At 37.9% G+C, this 17,938-nt stretch overlaps 1 protein-coding gene across 13 annotated transcripts in view; it reads right to left on the bottom strand.

Annotated features, from left to right (window-relative positions):
• The window catches only part of LMO7 (LIM domain 7), a 192,186-nt gene that overhangs the window by 54,814 nt on the left and 119,434 nt on the right, over positions 1-17,938 (bottom strand). For all 13 annotated transcript variants that reach the window (XM_036893911.2, XM_036893917.2, XM_036893906.2 and 10 more), the window contains 2 exons: positions 2,238-2,268; positions 1,375-1,488 (listed from right to left, as the gene is read on the bottom strand). In XM_036893911.2, coding sequence (XP_036749806.2) covers positions 1,375-1,488; positions 2,238-2,268 — 145 coding nt within the window. The remainder of the gene's footprint in view (positions 1-1,374; positions 1,489-2,237; positions 2,269-17,938) is intronic.

Below are 17,938 nucleotides of genomic sequence, written 5' to 3'. Positions count from 1 at the left end.
GGCTGTAGGACAACACTAATAGAGGAGCCAAAGTCCCACATGATTGTTAACTGCATGTCTGTTTTAGCTGAAGTAACTCTAAGGCAAGGCTCTGCTCATGCCCAAAGCCCCCTGCAAACTCACCCACCAGAGCCTTACCCACTTCCACTGCACTGACCTGTCTGCTCCAGACCATTGCGCTCCATGAGGATCAGTCATTTGCCTTGTGTGCTCTTCCAACACCTAGTATGATACTTGTGTAGGATAATATCTCCACTACTATCTGAAGCGAGTATTTTCAAGGAATTTAAATAGAGTACTATCAACTCTTTACAATTCAAAAATAACAAATTCAAGAAGGAATACCTTAACCTTCTAGGTGCTATAATCTCATCTTTCTATAACGTATATGGCCAGGCTTAGGCAAAGCTACCTAAAGATCAGGGTAGAGGTAAGGCAAAGTGGTCATTTCTATCCTGGCCTAAACTTTCTATCTTCCAATCATAGTAACTAACAATCATTACATCCTTACAATGTCCCAGAGATGAATGCTCAATGTTTGTTTGGGACCGTGTCATTTAATCATCATAAACATCCATGGAGCTACTATTAATTAGATGGTGGTTTATTATTTTAACTACTTATTTTCTTCTATCTCTGAAAATTCCTCTGAATAAATATCCCCCCTAGAGAAGTTAATTTTCCCATTTGGATCTTATAAATTAAGATTTGGCAGAACTATGCTCAGCCTTAGCACTCTATTCTCCTCAAGCATTCCTTAAGCACTCAGAAGCTGTTAACACTGATTCCAGGATATGAAGGACTAGAAATGTGTTTTAAAAAAAAGATGCAAAGTTTAAAACCTTTTATTTCATGTAACAGCATTTACTTTTTAGGAAACAGAAGCAATATGGTAGAATTGTGGGGATATTGCAGTGTGGGCATTCAAGATATCATGACCCATGACAAAATATTAAGATAAAGAAAATGGACTTCCATACATTTTAATAGCCCTGAATCACCTCTTTACTACAGGATGAGCTGATAATGAATAGAGTTGTGATACAAATGCCTAAGAAAGGAAACAAATGAGTATGTCACTGAGGTACCTAAAATTAAAATGATAAATACCTTTATCTATATCCTATACACTGGTCACTGCTCTGAAATAGACTCACTCCTTGGTGGTGGCGGCATATAAACCCAGCAAATGAGTAACATTCTTCTCTATCCAGCCCAATGTAGAGAGAATCCAAGCCACCTTATTTGTTAATAAGATGGAGAGGCAGAGGAGAAATGGAAAGAAGAAAAAATGAATCAGAAAGGTGGAGAGGAAGAGACAGTACTAGCATGAGATATAGAAAGTGTCATTTCATCTAGACCTAGTTTCCTTACCTTAGTCAGAGCTTGTCCTAAGAGATTCTCAAATGCCTTCAAATTAAGATAGGGACCATTATAGTATGGGTTACTCTGTGCTTTTCTTCCCAGCCAGTACAATGTTATCAAAACCTTGAAAAAAAGATTCCATAAAACAAAATCAGTCTATTTAGTAACTAATTACAAGCTCGAATGCAGGTGAGCACTCCAGATGAAAGACAGCTTATCTACAGTTGAAAAGTAGACTTCTTTTAAATTACATGAAGGAGAGTCATTAAAATTGTTAAGTATTCATAGGTTTCTATCTCTGAGCATATTCTCAGACCAGATCCCAACTGGTATTTGTGCACTCTAACCGTTCATATGAAGGGAAATATTTAAAGCAATCAAATTTTCCAAAAAACTTATAAATTGAACACTTAAACTCATTGATTCTCAGCTTCCTTAATGAGGATATTGAGCTTTTTTTTAAATAAAGCTGTCATATTTTTAGACATTCTTCTAACATGCAGAATATTATAAATGTAAGTCTACACTGAGCAATCACCCAGAGTTTTCTAGTGTTTTCCCTTAAAGTCTAATTTGGTGGTTTTACTTATTTACTTATTCCCCTAAAGACCCTGAAGTATGTTCATTTGCCTTTGCCACATTACTAACATGTACAGAACCACTTCCTAGGTTTAACCACCCTCTTACACCATGAGATCAGAGAATATATGCTTTAACCATATTTAAACAAATTTAGAGTTTGTGACTGGTTGGTTTCTCACAAAAATTCCATTAGAAAAAATATACAGAATATATATTTTTAGATGCCACTGCTTTATTACAAAACATGTAAAAGAAACATCTATTTAATGCATACATTAAATATATCTTACATTTTTCACTCTCCTATTAGTCTCTTCTTGCCTGTAAAAAAAAAAAGAAAATTTCTATTAACATCTATGAATATTACATTTTTAATTAGCTAGAGAAAACTCATTTTTTCTAAAGTTCTATAAATATTAATACCACCTGAAGGTTCAGAAACATTAGGCTGCATATTATCCATCAGAAGAATTTTTCAAAATTCATTGATTTCATGAAATAGCATGGTCAGTATTCTATAAAAAGACTGTCTCTCATTTTTTTTTATTCATTCTAGTTTGAATTTTAAAATGCACTGTTTGCATTTTTTTGTATTTTTCACTTTAAACAATGTCTAAACCGAGTCAGTGGCAGGAGCAGAGGGGAATCAATATGTGCTTATGGCAGAAAAATTATGAAATAAAAAAAAAGCCTTAAGGTGGAGGGTGGATCAGTTTTGTACTGAGTTACCCTTTCCACTGTCCACAGGGGTTCATCACCCAAGTTGCCCAGAGCAAACTGCTCAGAGACCAGGACCCTGTAGATGTTGAGAAGTGCAGTTAAAAAACAATCATGAATCTGTGTGACTTTCATTCTATTACAAGAATCATTGAGGTGTTCCCCCTCACCTGTAAAAGGGGATGGTAATTTATGGGAGAAGTCAAGAAGAGGCAGATGTCACCACAGTGTTGAAGAAGAAACAACATTAATTAGCAAAGGGCTGAGTCACCCTAAAATAATGTGCTTCCTCTCATTAAAGACACTTGGGCATCATCATCGCAAATTCAGAGACTGGAGAAGCCAGGTCTAGATGAGCTGTAAGGCGGTGTTCCCGACTAAGTTTCTAAGTAGTATATTTGCAAGATAAAATATATGTTTTATTCATCTTAGATACACAACATTGTATAGAACACAGAAGATGTATAGAAAGACAGAAAAAGGGAGAGAAAATGAGCATACAAATATTTAACTTACCTTTCAAAGGATCAATGAGATAGCTACGATCATTCCTTCCCATAAAACACGCATGAACTGAAAGGAGCCTAAGAACAATATGCACCTCCCCACCTACCCCCAGAACAGCATGTCAAAAATAAAATCCACGAGCTCTCACATCCTGTGGAAGTGTACATTGGTACAACTACTTTAACTCTCAACCCACTTTGTAGTTATCTATTGGAGCTGAATATATGCATATTCTATGATGCAGTAATTCCACTCCTAGGTTTATACTAAACAGAAATATTTACAAATATATATGATAATATTAATGGGAGCAGCATTAATAATAGAATAAATTGGAAGCTACACAGAAGTTTCTAACAAGAGACCGGATAAATTATGGAATTTTTACAATGAAATACTGTACAGCAATGAGAACCAACAACCTGCCCCTGCACGCGACCACAGGCTTCATCTCACAAATAGTGGGATGCAAAAGCAGCCAGACACAAGGAGTACAGAGGGATATAGTCATTCACACCAAGCACAAACAGGCAAAACAAAGATTCGATGTTATAAGTCAGGATGGTGGCTACCCCTGTGCAGCTGAATGGAGGAAGTGACTACAAAGAGGTGGGAAGCTTCTAAGGAGAGCTGATAATTTCCTCTATTTTGATCTGGAAGCTGGCTACCTAAGTGTGTTCCATCTATGAAGCCTTTTAATTGTACTTACAGCATGTATCATTTTGGTATGTACATTATAGTTCAAAAAAGTAGAATAAATTTTACACCCCCAAGTGCTTGAAACAGAGCTTATCTCTTGAGTAAAAAGAAAATCATCTTGTGAAAAGTCAACATTTTAGAAGTAGTGAATGAGGAAAATACTAAAGACTGATGCTGAGAAATAATAGCACATAGAGTTGTAAGAGACATAGCTTTTTAAATTAATGACAACATAAATACCTCAGATATTAAATCAGAAAGGGCAAAAAAAGAACCATTAATACTCAATGCAAAGGATACACGAGGCTGAAAAATCACCATTCTATTTAAAAGGGGATGCTTTGCGCTGAATGGTATCCTAAGTGCGCTGAGGACAGAAGGCATTAGAGAACGCTCAAACCTGACCTCCTGTCCACGGCGCTCTATAAAGGTTTCTGTTCCAACATACTCATTTGCTATGTACTTTTTATGAGTACAAAGCAATCACTGTAGATACAAGGCATGGCCTATTTTGTAATAAACACTTAGAGTAAGCAGTGACCTTGGCACTATAATCTCACTCCCTTTACATTCCCTTCTAAACAGGAGCATTTATAATATATTCTTGAACACAGTGATACATAAGCCAGCCAAATTAGTGTCCCATCACTGAAATGTGATGCCAAGAATTCAAGTAGTCAATGATTTGCTGGAGTCAACAGAGCTATGAACACACACACAACAAACACATCCCACTGTATGGAAGTCAATCCCCAGGAGGCTCCTTTGCTGCTGTGGCCACAGGGCACAATCACAAGGCTTTTTAAATAGAACAAGGGCAGAGTAGAGGGGAAACTTCCAGTATCACAGATTCTCCATGAGCCATCCAAGTTACTGCCCAACCCATCAGAACCAAAAATAAGGCAGTCCTATCTACAAGGTTGGCTAATTCCCCATGAGAAATATGTTAAGAGTTGACATGGCATAATACCATGTTTAGGAGCATGAGCTCTGGGCCAAATCTGCGTCCCACTAGCTATGCTCCTCTGAGCAATTTACTTGACTCACAAAGCTTCGGTTTCCTTCTGGAGAAACTGAGGATAATATTCCCTAGTTCAGTAGATCAGGAAGAAATGTACACAGGCACATAGAGTCTGTAGCCTCATGGCAAGTGTTCATCAGAGGCAGTTATCTAGACTATAAGCCATGTGAGCACAGACCTACCTTATTCACCAAACTGCCCACAAAGACTTCCTAGTGAAGCTATACCCAATTCCAGCATTTAAAACTGCAGCCAGCCTGTCTGACATCCTACTTTATTTTTGTATTTCTAACTATCTACTGCGTGCATTCATTTGTTATATGAATCCAGCAGAATCCAAAAGGATTTTTGTGGTTTTGTTTACTGCCACATCCCAAGTGTCTTAAGATCTACCGCCTGGTTAGCACATCAAAGCATTTTATTAAAAATGCCCGGCACAATGCATGGCACACAGATGCTTTCAAATATTAAGGGACATTTATTTTCCTTACAGAAATATGTTAGCAAGAGAAAGCCTAAAATGATAAAAGCTCAGGAGATACCTAATAAATATTCAGATGATATCTAAGGTTAGTCAAACTGCATGAGCTTATTTAAACATATTCGATTATGACTCAAATTGTATTGATACTCATAATTGGTTTCTTTTATTAATTTAAATTTGGATTAGAAGGGCATTCTTCACAATCATATATAACGTGAAAAAGACACCAAAGTGCTAAGTACAAAGATTAAGCGCTAGTCTCTGCAATTAAAAAGCTTCCCAGCAGAGCACTGAAAGACAAAGGCCAAAGAACCTAAATTTGCCATAAAAAGAGGTAGAGATGAGACATTAATAGTTTGAAAAAAATGACTATGTTGATGATGTGGCTAACCTTCTCTGTATATCATACACTAATTTCTAAATATTGTGTTTAATATTTTAAAAACAGCAAGTAAAACATAGATATAATCTTCCATTCTGCCAGGGGAGTGGCTCTGGTAACTGGCTACCTGACAAAGGGACAGAACATGCCCATCACTGACCTCTGAACTTTCTGCCAAAGGTCAGGAAGAAAAGAGCCAGACTTTCAAGTGAGCCCATCAGGGAGCACATCCATCTGTAACCACCTTATCTTAATAGGCTTCTAGATATACTTAGAACTAGGAAGTTCTAGGTCTGAGCATCCTTTCTTTATTCAAAGCTATTTTATTATACACTTGAAACTAATATAAGGTTGAATATCAACTATACTTAAATTTTTTTTTTAAGTTGAAATGGCAAAGCAAAAAAAAAAATGCTATTTTAAAATACTAGTATAAATCAATCAAGTAGCACCTTCTCTAACCAAAGACCCAGGGAAATACTATCCATGTATATGTTCTGGTTCTCTTCAGGAGATTCCATGCCAGGCCCTTTCATAAGGACATAGTTGGCTAAAGAGGCAGGATCTGGAGTCAGACCTCCTGGGGGTGAATTCTGTGTCTACTTTCAGTAGCTGGGACTACTTGGTCATGTCACTGAAAGCTGTGTCTCCATTGTCTCACCTGGGAGAACAACATACCAGTATCCCTGGGCTTAAATGAGAAATTTCAAAAATGCTTAAACCAGCCAGATCAAGTAAAGCAGACATTTCAAGATTAGCCTCCAATTATCCATCTCCACCCAGCAGGATAGCAGAAGGGAAGTGGCTAGTCAAGTTTCCAGGCACAAAGTTCTCCCCCCAGAAGACATTTCTGTGTTGTGAAACAAAATTCAAGACACTCTTGCATGTTATGCTTTCCTTGCCCTCTTGCACTGGGAGGCTTTAAACAAGAAATTATTTCTAGAATAAGGTCAAACAAAGGACAAGGCAGACTGGTGTGGTATTACCGTCAAGGGCCAAACATCTATGTCGGCACCAGGCCAGCCCTCCTCACCCATCCTTTGTGTACCAGGGACTGCCTTGGCCAACACCCTTAAATTTTCCAAAAGCTCAAAACCTGAGAAAAAAATGTGCCTACATGGCCAAAATCTATCTGATATAGCATAGTTTGGGAGCAGAGTGTTAAAGGATGAGATTATAGTTTTATTTTAGTTTGATTCAGCCAATTGTATTCTAGGACTTCATCAGATATATCTTCAAATGCCTTCTATTTATCCAAAGAGCTAACCCCGGGCCTACATGCATGCACACATCACAGCCTTTCCTACAGTCTCTCCTGGCAAACTGCGGAGATCTGGGACCACAGCTGACTCAGGGTGGTATCCTCAAACTCAGCCACAAGTCAAACTAAGAGCAGCCAAACCAAATGGTCATATATAAGTTACCTACAGTCACTTAGCCAATCCAGCAGAAGAAGGACAAAGAGATGGAAGGAGTTTCCCCTCAAATAAGATAAAGCTTGATAGACCTATTCCTCAAGGTACAACTTCCTCATTTCCAACACTGGGAGGTCCAATCTCCTCATACTCTGCCCCAGAATCAAACTTCCTAAGAACTGAATTCACCACAGTCCAAAACCATCTTTCCTCCCCTCATGCCAGCCCCCATCCTGTCCAAGCCAACCTCGGTGAAGACAAACAACGGCTGTCTCACTGACAGGGAAACATGTCATTAAAAACACACGCAGGAATTTCTGATAGAGTGGGAGTACTTTTGCCCCAAGTACCATGGAAAAGACTTCTCTACATCCTAATAGGAAAGATGAGAAGTTAGGCCCCACCCGCCACCACCCCACGCTTCTCCGGCTAACGTGGCATCTGGACTTCTATAAGGGACGCGAGTATAGCTTCCTACGCACCCAGGCTCCTCCCTGCCACCCACACTCATCCTTCCTTCTGTCCCTAATCCTCATAGTGCCCTTTTCATGACCCAGAATAAGCTTCCATGTTTGATCCTCAGAACAACTGCAACTCGCTGGGCGATTATGTCCCCCAGGACTCCGCTTCCCGAGGCTACTTCCCGCAGCAGGGTATGGACGCTTCCTGGGAACCCAGCCTTCCGGAGTTACTTCCAGCCCTGACCTGGGCGGCACCAGCTGGCCTGGATGTTGCTTCTTTGGAAATGGGGTTGGCATTAGACAGGCTCACAAGACACTGGGTCCCTCTCCAAGCCACTAAGTAATCTCTGCCCTCCAGTTGTTGCTTATGAAGTCTGGCCACCTGTTCACAACTTTAAAAATATTTCAAAAAAATTAGGCTCCAATCATGACTTCATAAGCAGTCACAAGTAGAAGGGTGTGCACAGCATCTGCTTTAAATATGTCAGATACTCACAGGGGAAGAGGGGGTGTGGAAGTGTGGCAATGGGAGATGGTTGAGACAACTCAAAGCAGATGTCCTTATCATGACAGCAATGGCATTATTTTATGTATAAAACCAGATGTCTGCCTCCAGATGGGAGGAGAGGAGGAATTCTGAGCAACCCTAAGGATACTAAGTACAATTTTAAGAAACAGAGAGAAAATAATTTCTAGCACGACTGTCTCTGAGGAAAGGTCCTGTTTTTATTCCTAATGCAGGAATCAAGGAAGGAATTCAAGAATATATCAGGTAATGGCTCCCTTTTCAGAATGGATTAACAGGAATCTATTTTCTACTAACATGAGCTGTTCCATTGCATTATTTAAAATAGAGCCAATACCACTTTGTTTCTCTAATGGCTCTATCAGCTAGGAGGAGGAGATGTGTGAATGAATGAAAGCTAAAGATGTATTCATGTAATACTGCACTTACTCTTTCCTTCTCTCAAACATAAGCTGCATTTTTTAATAAAAAGAAATTGAAGTCCTTCCTTTCTTCCCAACTTCATCCTTAAAAATGAAACTGAATTACATTTGACAATCTTTCAGTAATGTTAGACACATGTAACTAGCTTTTACTTTGCCATTACCACAAAATGCAGCTCTACCTGGTTGTGGAAACTATAAAATGACACTTGAGAAAATCATACTGAATGTGGAGGTAATTAGTGAGAACTAATAGATAAACTTAATGATTTCTGTACTTACCTATGTGAGAAAAAACTCTTAGAAATTCAACAGTTTTTGCACTAGCAACATAATGCTTATTCCAAACATGACAAATGAATTAGTACCTCTTGTTAAAAATAATGTTATTAAATTTCACACCCCTCCCACACACTACTAAATATAGCTAAATTTCACTGAAAGGAAAAAAAACACATACATACATTCGAAGACACTGGCACACAGTTTCACTAAAATAATGACACTGAAGAGAGCTATTGCAGGGGCTGAAAAATGGGTTTTATTTCTAACTCTCAACCACAGACTCTTTGTCATTCTTCTTTTCTACTTTATTGAATATGTTTGCTATTACATCAAACTGATTTGACAAAAGAGACTCACACATGCCTATCCCGTTAGACTGCACCCCAGACACGATTCCTGAACACAGGATTCAGCAGCCAGTATGCACGCTCTGTGTCCTAAATGGAGTTAACGATATTCAGGTGCACATGTGCTGGAGAGATGTCAGTTACTTTTCTTCTGTAGATAACAATGCTAGGTAGCAGCATCAATGGAAATAGTGGGTTTTGGTTGGAGGCACTTACTAGACAAAGTAGAAATGTGAAATAACTGGTATTTAGACATGTTCAAGCTAGAAATCTAGGTTGGAGATATAATCTGGGTAGCTGTCAGCACAGTGATGAAATGTAAAGTCTTAATGCTAAAATGAGATCACCTAGAAAATAAGCATAGATAGAGAGTAAGTCTAGGATTGAGTCCTGGGAAACCCAACTTATAAGCACTAAGTAGAGGCGAAACTAGCAAAGCAGACAGAGAAGGATGGTCCAGTGTGCTGGGAGTGGCCTGCAGAGGGAGAGGAAGCAAGATGGCGGAAGCAAACTGGGTCACAAATGCTGTTGAGAGGGGAAGGAAGACGAGGGCTGAGGAATTACTACTGGATCGTTTTCTTAAGCCTTATGTATCTTACACACGTGTACACAATTACCAATTACTTCTCAAGTGAGGAAAAAGAATCAATATTGACATTGACAAAAGTTTTATCAAAACCCCTGCTGTTCCTAAAGACACAATTTTAGAGAATACTGAGCTCGCATCCCTGGTGTCCTTTCAGATTTTTGAGCCCATGCTCAGCAAAGTCAGTATCAAATTTGAATATAAATAGAAATCTTCTAATCTTTAGCATCATGCTATGGGAACAAAAACATACCAAGTAAGATACTTTCAAAGTCCGTGTTTCTCAAATTGTCCTATGAAACATGAGAATCAGGCAAAATTTTAATTGGACTTAAGGTCATAAGTTTTTTCAGTGTTGCATATTTTCTTCTTAAATATACATAACAGCAAATTAACATTCTAAGAAGTCCTTATGACAAGAGATCCATTTTACTTATATGTTGAAAATTCACTTTTTCTTATTTTTTGTGACAGATGTTATTAAAATCTTAAGGAACACTGGTATTAATGAAGAATTTGTCAATTGTGTTCTGTTTAGGGTTACTTTCTGCTTAATTCTATCAGGTATATTAATAATAGCCTTTATTAAGCACTTTATATTCATCATTACAGACTAATCTACATTATCTTCTTTAATTATGCAACAGTCTAATTTACAGATTAGGAAACTGGGACTCCAAAAGCTTAAGAAACTTCCCAAGGATATAAAAACTATTAATAGCTTGATGTGATCATACTTTCCACAGACTAAGATCCATTGACTAAGACCTGGTTTTTAGTATTAGTGTAGTCACAGTTTCTACCTTAAAATATTTAATTTACTGCTTTCTTAATCCTGAAAAATAATTGTCTCTATAACATCCTGAAATGTAAATGTCACAATATTCTCCCACAGGGTTGGCTGAAAACTTACCTATGGCAGCAATAATTTCCTGACTGTATCTGTCCCCCAAAGACAATGGCAGAAGCTCCCCATTACCACCTTTTCTAGTGAAATTTAGATGTGTTCCGCTGTCTTGCACAGACCGCCCATTATAGGCGTCTGCAGATGGAGAACTGCCAAAGCACTTTCAAAAAAGACGTCTAAGGAAATGAAATACATCACAAGAATTCTCATAGTGAGAAAACTGCAAAGCACATATTTCCTATACTTTACCACTGCTAAACCTTTATGGGTATGGTTTCTGCAAGACAAGTACCCATTAACTCTAAAGATTATAAACTAAGCATGAACAAGATTCGATGGGAAAATCTTCTGGTTCATTTTCTGATGCTTTGATTTTAAATCCTTAAGTCTCATTTTAGAGTTGTGCCTTCCAGAACTGTTTGACAATAAATTCATGTTCGGTCACTAAGTCATGATAATTTGTTATACTGGCAGCAGGAAACAAACTCAAGTCCCACATCAACACTGCTCTGTGATTCCACATGCAGCTCTACCTTCCATCCAGTACAGCTCGTATTTAGTGGTATCCCCATCTTACAGATGTGATGCCAAAGCTAAATTAAATTAAGCAATTTTCCAGAAGTTACCTTTCTTATGTAGTTATAATTTAAGCCTAAATCTCACCTAAAAGCCTACGCATAGAAATATGAGTAACATTTGGCTAAAAAAGGCATCTGCTCTTTATTCTCCATTTTAACCTTCATCCACAGCCAACTGCTGTCAACACTGCCACCTGCATTTAATTTGTGACAGTGAAATTCAGTTCACAGCTGAATTTTGACCCTAAGTTGTCATAGGGAACTATTTAATTCCAGTAAATTAAAAACTAAAAAGTAAGCTTTAAAAATCCACAAAGACAACATCTTTTCCATAGCAGAATTACAAATATGGAAGTGTAGGTGACATTAGAAAAAGGAATTAAATGAGTAATTTTTCTTGGTTCTTTGTGAATATACTTTCCAAAACTCTCAAGACTACTAAAACCAAAACCAATCTTTCTCATGAATAGAATAAATGATGTGTGAGGAACTGATTGCCCAACAAAGGTAAAATATTGACAATTATAATTTCTTTCTTGCAATTTATATAAAACTACCTGCCTTTAATTTAAAAGTCAACACATGCATTATTTAAAAATGTTCCATTCATACATACCACCTTTGACAGATTTGCCATTTCCTACTTAGCATTCCATGTAACACTTGAAATTTCAGAATACTATTGAAGTATCAACAATCACCTGGTATAAACCACTGAGGAAGAACAGACATGCTTCAAAGGAGTAACATAAGTGGATTTCAAATTCAGATAAATATAACCCTGCCTCTCACTTAACTGTCAAGGTCAATGTACGTTCCATCCAGATGTCCTCCAAACTAGTTTTCTTTTATTGCAACCAATTTCAAATTTCCCATTTGTAGATACCTTTTTAAACTTCTGAAAGTAAGAATCTAACAATCTTTTTCTTCTCTCTCTCCTTTACCATATTTAGTACAAACCAAATCCAACTAATACTTCCCAGGCAATGGTTATCAGATAGGCTACATTGCCATTATCACTATCCCAGCTCAGAATTTAAAATTTAGTACGTTCTTTTTAAGTGCATGCATGGTTGCGGATAAAATGAGAGTTCCTGTGGCCAGGATTCTCACCTGGCCCTGGTTGACTAGCTCACTGAACACCTGTGGGCAATACATGGCGGTTGACTCTATATAAAGAGTTCTGCCCAGTGCTCTGGGCGCAACACAGTGGCATGGCTGCAAGGCCGCAGGAGAGCAGAGCAGAGGCTGGAGTGCTGGTAGAGCCGAGGACAGAGGCCCAGAGGATGGCTGTACAGACAGAGGGGTCCAGAGGCAGAGACCAGCTTGCTGCATGCAGACTCGCTCTGAGTGAATGGGATTCTAGTGACTGACCTGCCACCTGGAAATAAAGTTGGGTATAACCTTTTCACCCCAAGAACGTTTTGCTATCAATTTCTTTAGTCACACTGAATCTATAGCGAACTTGCCCAGGGCTGAAACTCATTGGCAAGACAATGATTTAATTCCCAAGCCTGGTCATCCTTCCATACACTCTGCCCTGGTGAAAGGCCCCACATTCCCGAGGCAGAAAGCTAAGGCCTAAGCCAAACCACTTTCTCTCCCTCAAATCCTCACTTCCCACCAACCAAACCCTACCAATCCCAGCTCCGAAATATCTCTGTAACCATCTCTTCCTTCTCAGATGTGATTCATTTCTTGTCACCTCCATACCTCTTCCTCCTCAGAGATGTCTCAGGAATCTTCCTAAAATGCAATTTTCTCCATGTCTCCTCCCCTAAAATTCTTATTTATTATGGCTTACTTCCCTTCAGTCATGTCCAAAATGTGGCATTCTCATTCAAATTTTGACCACTGAGTCACCACATTTCTTGACCAGCCCCAACATATACCCCACACTCTTCCCTTAACACATCCCTGAACTGTCTGTTTTTTCCACTAATATTTTAGTGTCTGTTTTGAATAATGAAGCAGAAATGAATAGCATTCTGTCTCTGCAACTGTCTCAACACCCCTGATCTCTCCCACCTCCACATAAGACACAATAGGAAGTTTTCTCTTCCTAAGAGGCTCTTGACTGTTCTCCCCTCTTTTGAGGTACTAAAACTTTCAGATTATGCTCAAAGGTCACCTGCCTCTGAAGCCTTCCTGTCTTTTACTGGAAGCCTCTCCCACAGCAGCCCTTGATGACCCGGTGAAGACTGCTTTGGAGTATTCCATTATATTGTCACGTATCAGAGATGTCTCCCCAGGTTCTCCCACTGACTGTGAGCTCATATGAATTCAGAGACAGAATGCTATTCATTTCTGCTTCATTATTCAAAACAGACACTAAAATATTAGTGGGAAGAACAGACTGGTCTTTAGCTTCTCCCCCCAACATTTATCTTACCAACTATCCAAAATCCCTTTTAAGGGTCCCTTTTGACTATGTCATTTATTCCCTATCATCCCCATTAAATTATAGGGCTTCTGGGCTTTCATGGTGAACTTAATTCTAGTTACATCCCCCATTTACATCTTTCGGCCATTTTCTGTTGCATCCCATTCTATACTGACTTTAGTCAAGCAAGTCTAATACAACAGAACCTGGTAACTCTCATGGCAGAGCCGAATATGCCATTCCTTCAGCCTAAAATGCCCATATCCATCAGAGATTCAACTCTTAAATGTCAAGTTTCCAGGAAAGTTGCACAGGACAATGCCATGTGCATGAAAACACAATCACTTCCGAGACCCAATAGCTCATACACATATGGAGCCGTCATTATTCATTCACGTGTATCCATTACTGATGTTAATACACTTTTGTATTTGTCTCACCACTGCCAAAGGAACTCTGACAACTAATCTCATTTTCTTGTCATAAATATTCACAGACTAGGGATTTTGTTAAGTATCTATGTAAACTGAAATACAAGTAGTCTTAGGCTAGCAATTTCACATTCCTTCTCTTGCAAGTAGCTCCCATTGGTTTATCCCATAGAATAGAAGTTCTCAAACCATAGTCTTCAGAACAGCAATACCCATGGTACCTTAGAACTTGCTAGAAATGAAAATTCTCAGGCCCTGCTCCATACTTACTGAATCAGCAGCTGTGGGCTTAGGGATGCAGTAAAGTGTTTTAAGAAGCCCTCCAGGTGATTTTGAGGAATGCTGAAGATTGAGAGCCCCTGCTCCAGAAGTATACCGAAATTAAAACTACATCGTGAAACTACAGCTTCAACTAGTTTAGCTACCTCTCTGAAAAAGGAAGTTAAACTGAAACATAATTCCTCCAGACTTACCCAACTAGAATTTAAAACAAACAAAAAGCACAAAGAGACTCAAAATTCAATGAAAAGCCTGGAACTACTGCCAATGATTTTCAAGTGTTGACTAAAAAAGAAACTCAATGTGCTTCACTGTGCCTAGGTGTGCTTAAGAGAGCACCATAAAAATGCTCTCGATCTGCTGCTGTCACTGCACGCTAAGCTGCCTCTCAGGATGTCTTGGGCCAGGGATCTAAAGGACGGAGAAGGTCATGAGTTCATTACTTAATACTCCATAAGCAGCACCACTCCATGGGATCCAGAAGAGAACACTAAGCCTAAAAAACAGGCATCAAGTCCACAGAACAGTTTCTAGAGACACATAAGTGATTTCTTCTGTAAGTTTTCTGAAAAGCCAACCACTTTTAGCTTTAAAGGAATGCTATTCAAATGGTTAAAATAAGTAACTTTTGTTGCATTCATCTTCTAATTTCCTCACAACAGCATGCATTCCTATATCTCCAAAGGGCGATCGATGAGAAATCAGCCTAGATGTAGTTTTGTATTGCCAAATCTCTAATCTGTTTTCCCCAGTCAAGAAGAAAAATCTGAATTAAGTAACACTGGAATAATTCATCTCAATGCAGTGAAAGAGTAAATGGGCACAAATCTAAGGACATCTTATTAGAAAACACTACATAGAAAAATTTAATACCAAAGTAGTTTCCATAAAAAAAGTCACACGTAGAGTTGTAAGGCATCAGATTTAAAAAAGGAACAAACCAACTTGTTGGAAACAGGTACAAAATAAGGATTAAAGCAAAATGTACAGTGGCTACACAGGAAAATTAAATTGCTATTGGTAATTATATTCCAAAAAGTGAAATAGTGTGAATGTACTCTGGTCTGATTAAAGCAGGTAGTTGTCTTTGAAATTTAATTCTAGACCTTATTTTATTCAGATTAGTAAATCTGAAATCGAGTAGTAAATTATAATATCAAGTATCAATACAGTCACTCACTGAAATAAATAATGTTAACCCTAGGTAAAATGAAATACTACTCTAAGTCTTTTGTTGCCCTGGTTAGCTGGAAATGAGGTAAAGTAGAAATAACTACATTTAAATCAAAAGGCAGGACTAAAGTCAGGACACCTGTCTTAGCTCTCCAGGTGGCCTTGCAAAAACCACCTGACTTCTTCTGAGCCACTTTGTCTTCTGTGAAATGACTACACCAGATGAGATTCTCTTAGAACCTTCCAGCTCTGAAATTCTGATTTATGTCTCTTATAATGGAATATCCATTAAAAGCAAAGGTTTCTGAAATTAACAATTCTCACTACAAATTTAAAATTGATATAAAGACAACATAGAGACTTACTAGTCTCCCTAGAGGGCCTTTCTAGTAAGTTCAACTAAAAGTGAATATGCACACCAATTGTAGGACATGACTAAACCTTCTGTACTTGTTCAGATAGATGAAATAGATGTTCCCATGTATTACTTTATAATTGTGGGATAATGTGCTCCAGAGTTGAAGGCTGACAATTTTTAAATACAATATTTATCTCCTTATAATTCTATGTCAATTTTTAAGTCTTATGAAATTAAAAATTCTTTTGAAATCTCAATCAAGGTAGTTCAAAGCAAAAACTTAGTAAGTTATCAAAGTCATTCCAAAAAAGCAATCCTCAGACATAATAAAATATAAGCTTTTAAATGATATAACCCCAAATTTTTTCTTAAAGCTTCAGTAGACCATAAGGGATGAAACACCAGATTGTCAAATTACCTGGGAGTGTCAGAGGATTAAGAGAATCATGAATGATGTATTGTGGGGGAATGAATATTTAGAAGTACAGATGCTTACTGGAGATAGGTCCTTTCTGATTCCATAATTCTCACCATTTTATGAAAGAATTAATTTTATAGACTTTAGACCCTTAGACAAGATAATTAAACTTCTCGGTGAGATAATGCTCTTCCTACTTTACACATACTTTATTCACGCTTTAATACAATTTTTACTGAAGAAGACAGATTATACCCTTCTAAGCAAGTCTTTAAGGAAGTATTAAAAAAAAAAAGTCATTCCTAATAAACTAGATGAAAACTGGAAATGTCAGTGAAAATTTTAATAATTTTGGGTACTTTAGATTCAGGATGCAGAAACACATCTTTGTTTTCATCTTTTTCATTTTAAGAACACTGTTGAACATTATCTGTTAAAATGAATCCAAATTGTTCCCACAGTAATCAAAATCTCCAGGGAGTATGGAGTGATCTGTCATTAGTTATCCTTAAATCTCTAGCCTTGCCTTTCCTTATCTGATTGGCTTTTGGTTCTTAGTTTAAGTATCAAACAGCAACATAAATTTCTTCCTCATTTATAAGACTGAAAGGACTTAGAAATCCTTCCTCTCCCATTATGGTATGCTGCACAGATTGAGTCTATGGGAAGGTCACTTGGGTCATACCATTCTTTCCTGGCAAAATTCTTTCTCTCTTCCACACCTCTCCTCCTTTCTCTACTCCTGCTGATGTTTCTCACATTTGAGGATTTCTCCCCCTTCTTTCTCCTCTTATCAACAGATCCTTTATTTTCCTCTTATTTATTCTTCAAAGGATGAAAATCATATTGCTTAGTTCATTCAAGAAAGGCATATTTTTAATCCTTTAAAACTCAATGACACTTTTAACCAAAGTGTTTTTTGCCTACATCTTAAATCACAGGTAATCAGAGACTAAAGGCTAAACTGAAGTAAATATACAAAATTAAGATTACTGTGGGACTGAATCACATTCTGCTGTATGTACATACCACAGCTTCTTTACCCCATTTTTCAGTTGACATTTTGGTTGTTTCCTTATCTTGGCTCTTGTGAATAATGCTTCAGTGAACATGGAGTATAGATAGCTCTCTAAGATCCTGATTTCAATTCTTTTGGACATATACCCAGAAGTGGTAATCTGCCATATGCAAAAACTTGGATGAACCTGAAGAACATTATGCTAAGTGAAATATGCCAGTCACGCAAGGATAAATACAGCATGATTCCATTTAAATGAGGTATCTGCAAGAGTCACTCATAGAAACACACAGTATAATGGTAGTTGCCAGGGCTGGAAGGAGGGGGAAATGAGGAATTGCTATTCAGTGGATAGTTTTCATCATGCAAGATAAATAAGTTCTAGAGATCTGGCATTCAATATTGTGCCTGTAGTTAGCACTGTTTGGTGCACTTAAAAGTTAGTCAAGAAGGTAGATCTCATGTGAAGTATTCTTACCACAATAAAAAAGATTGCCATTACAAAATCCGTAAGTTAATCCATATCTAAAAGAGTCAAAAGAAAGCAATTCGGGGGTCCTTTCTCTTAGCACCTGGGGTCCATCCCCTACTTGC

The sequence above is a fragment of the Manis pentadactyla genome, chromosome 17 (assembly GCF_030020395.1).
Source record: "Manis pentadactyla isolate mManPen7 chromosome 17, mManPen7.hap1, whole genome shotgun sequence".
In the NCBI taxonomy this organism is placed as follows: Eukaryota; Metazoa; Chordata; class Mammalia; order Pholidota; family Manidae; genus Manis; species Manis pentadactyla.
The sequence above is the reverse complement of the archived record's forward strand: the minus strand, read 5'-3'. Positions and strand labels throughout refer to the sequence as shown.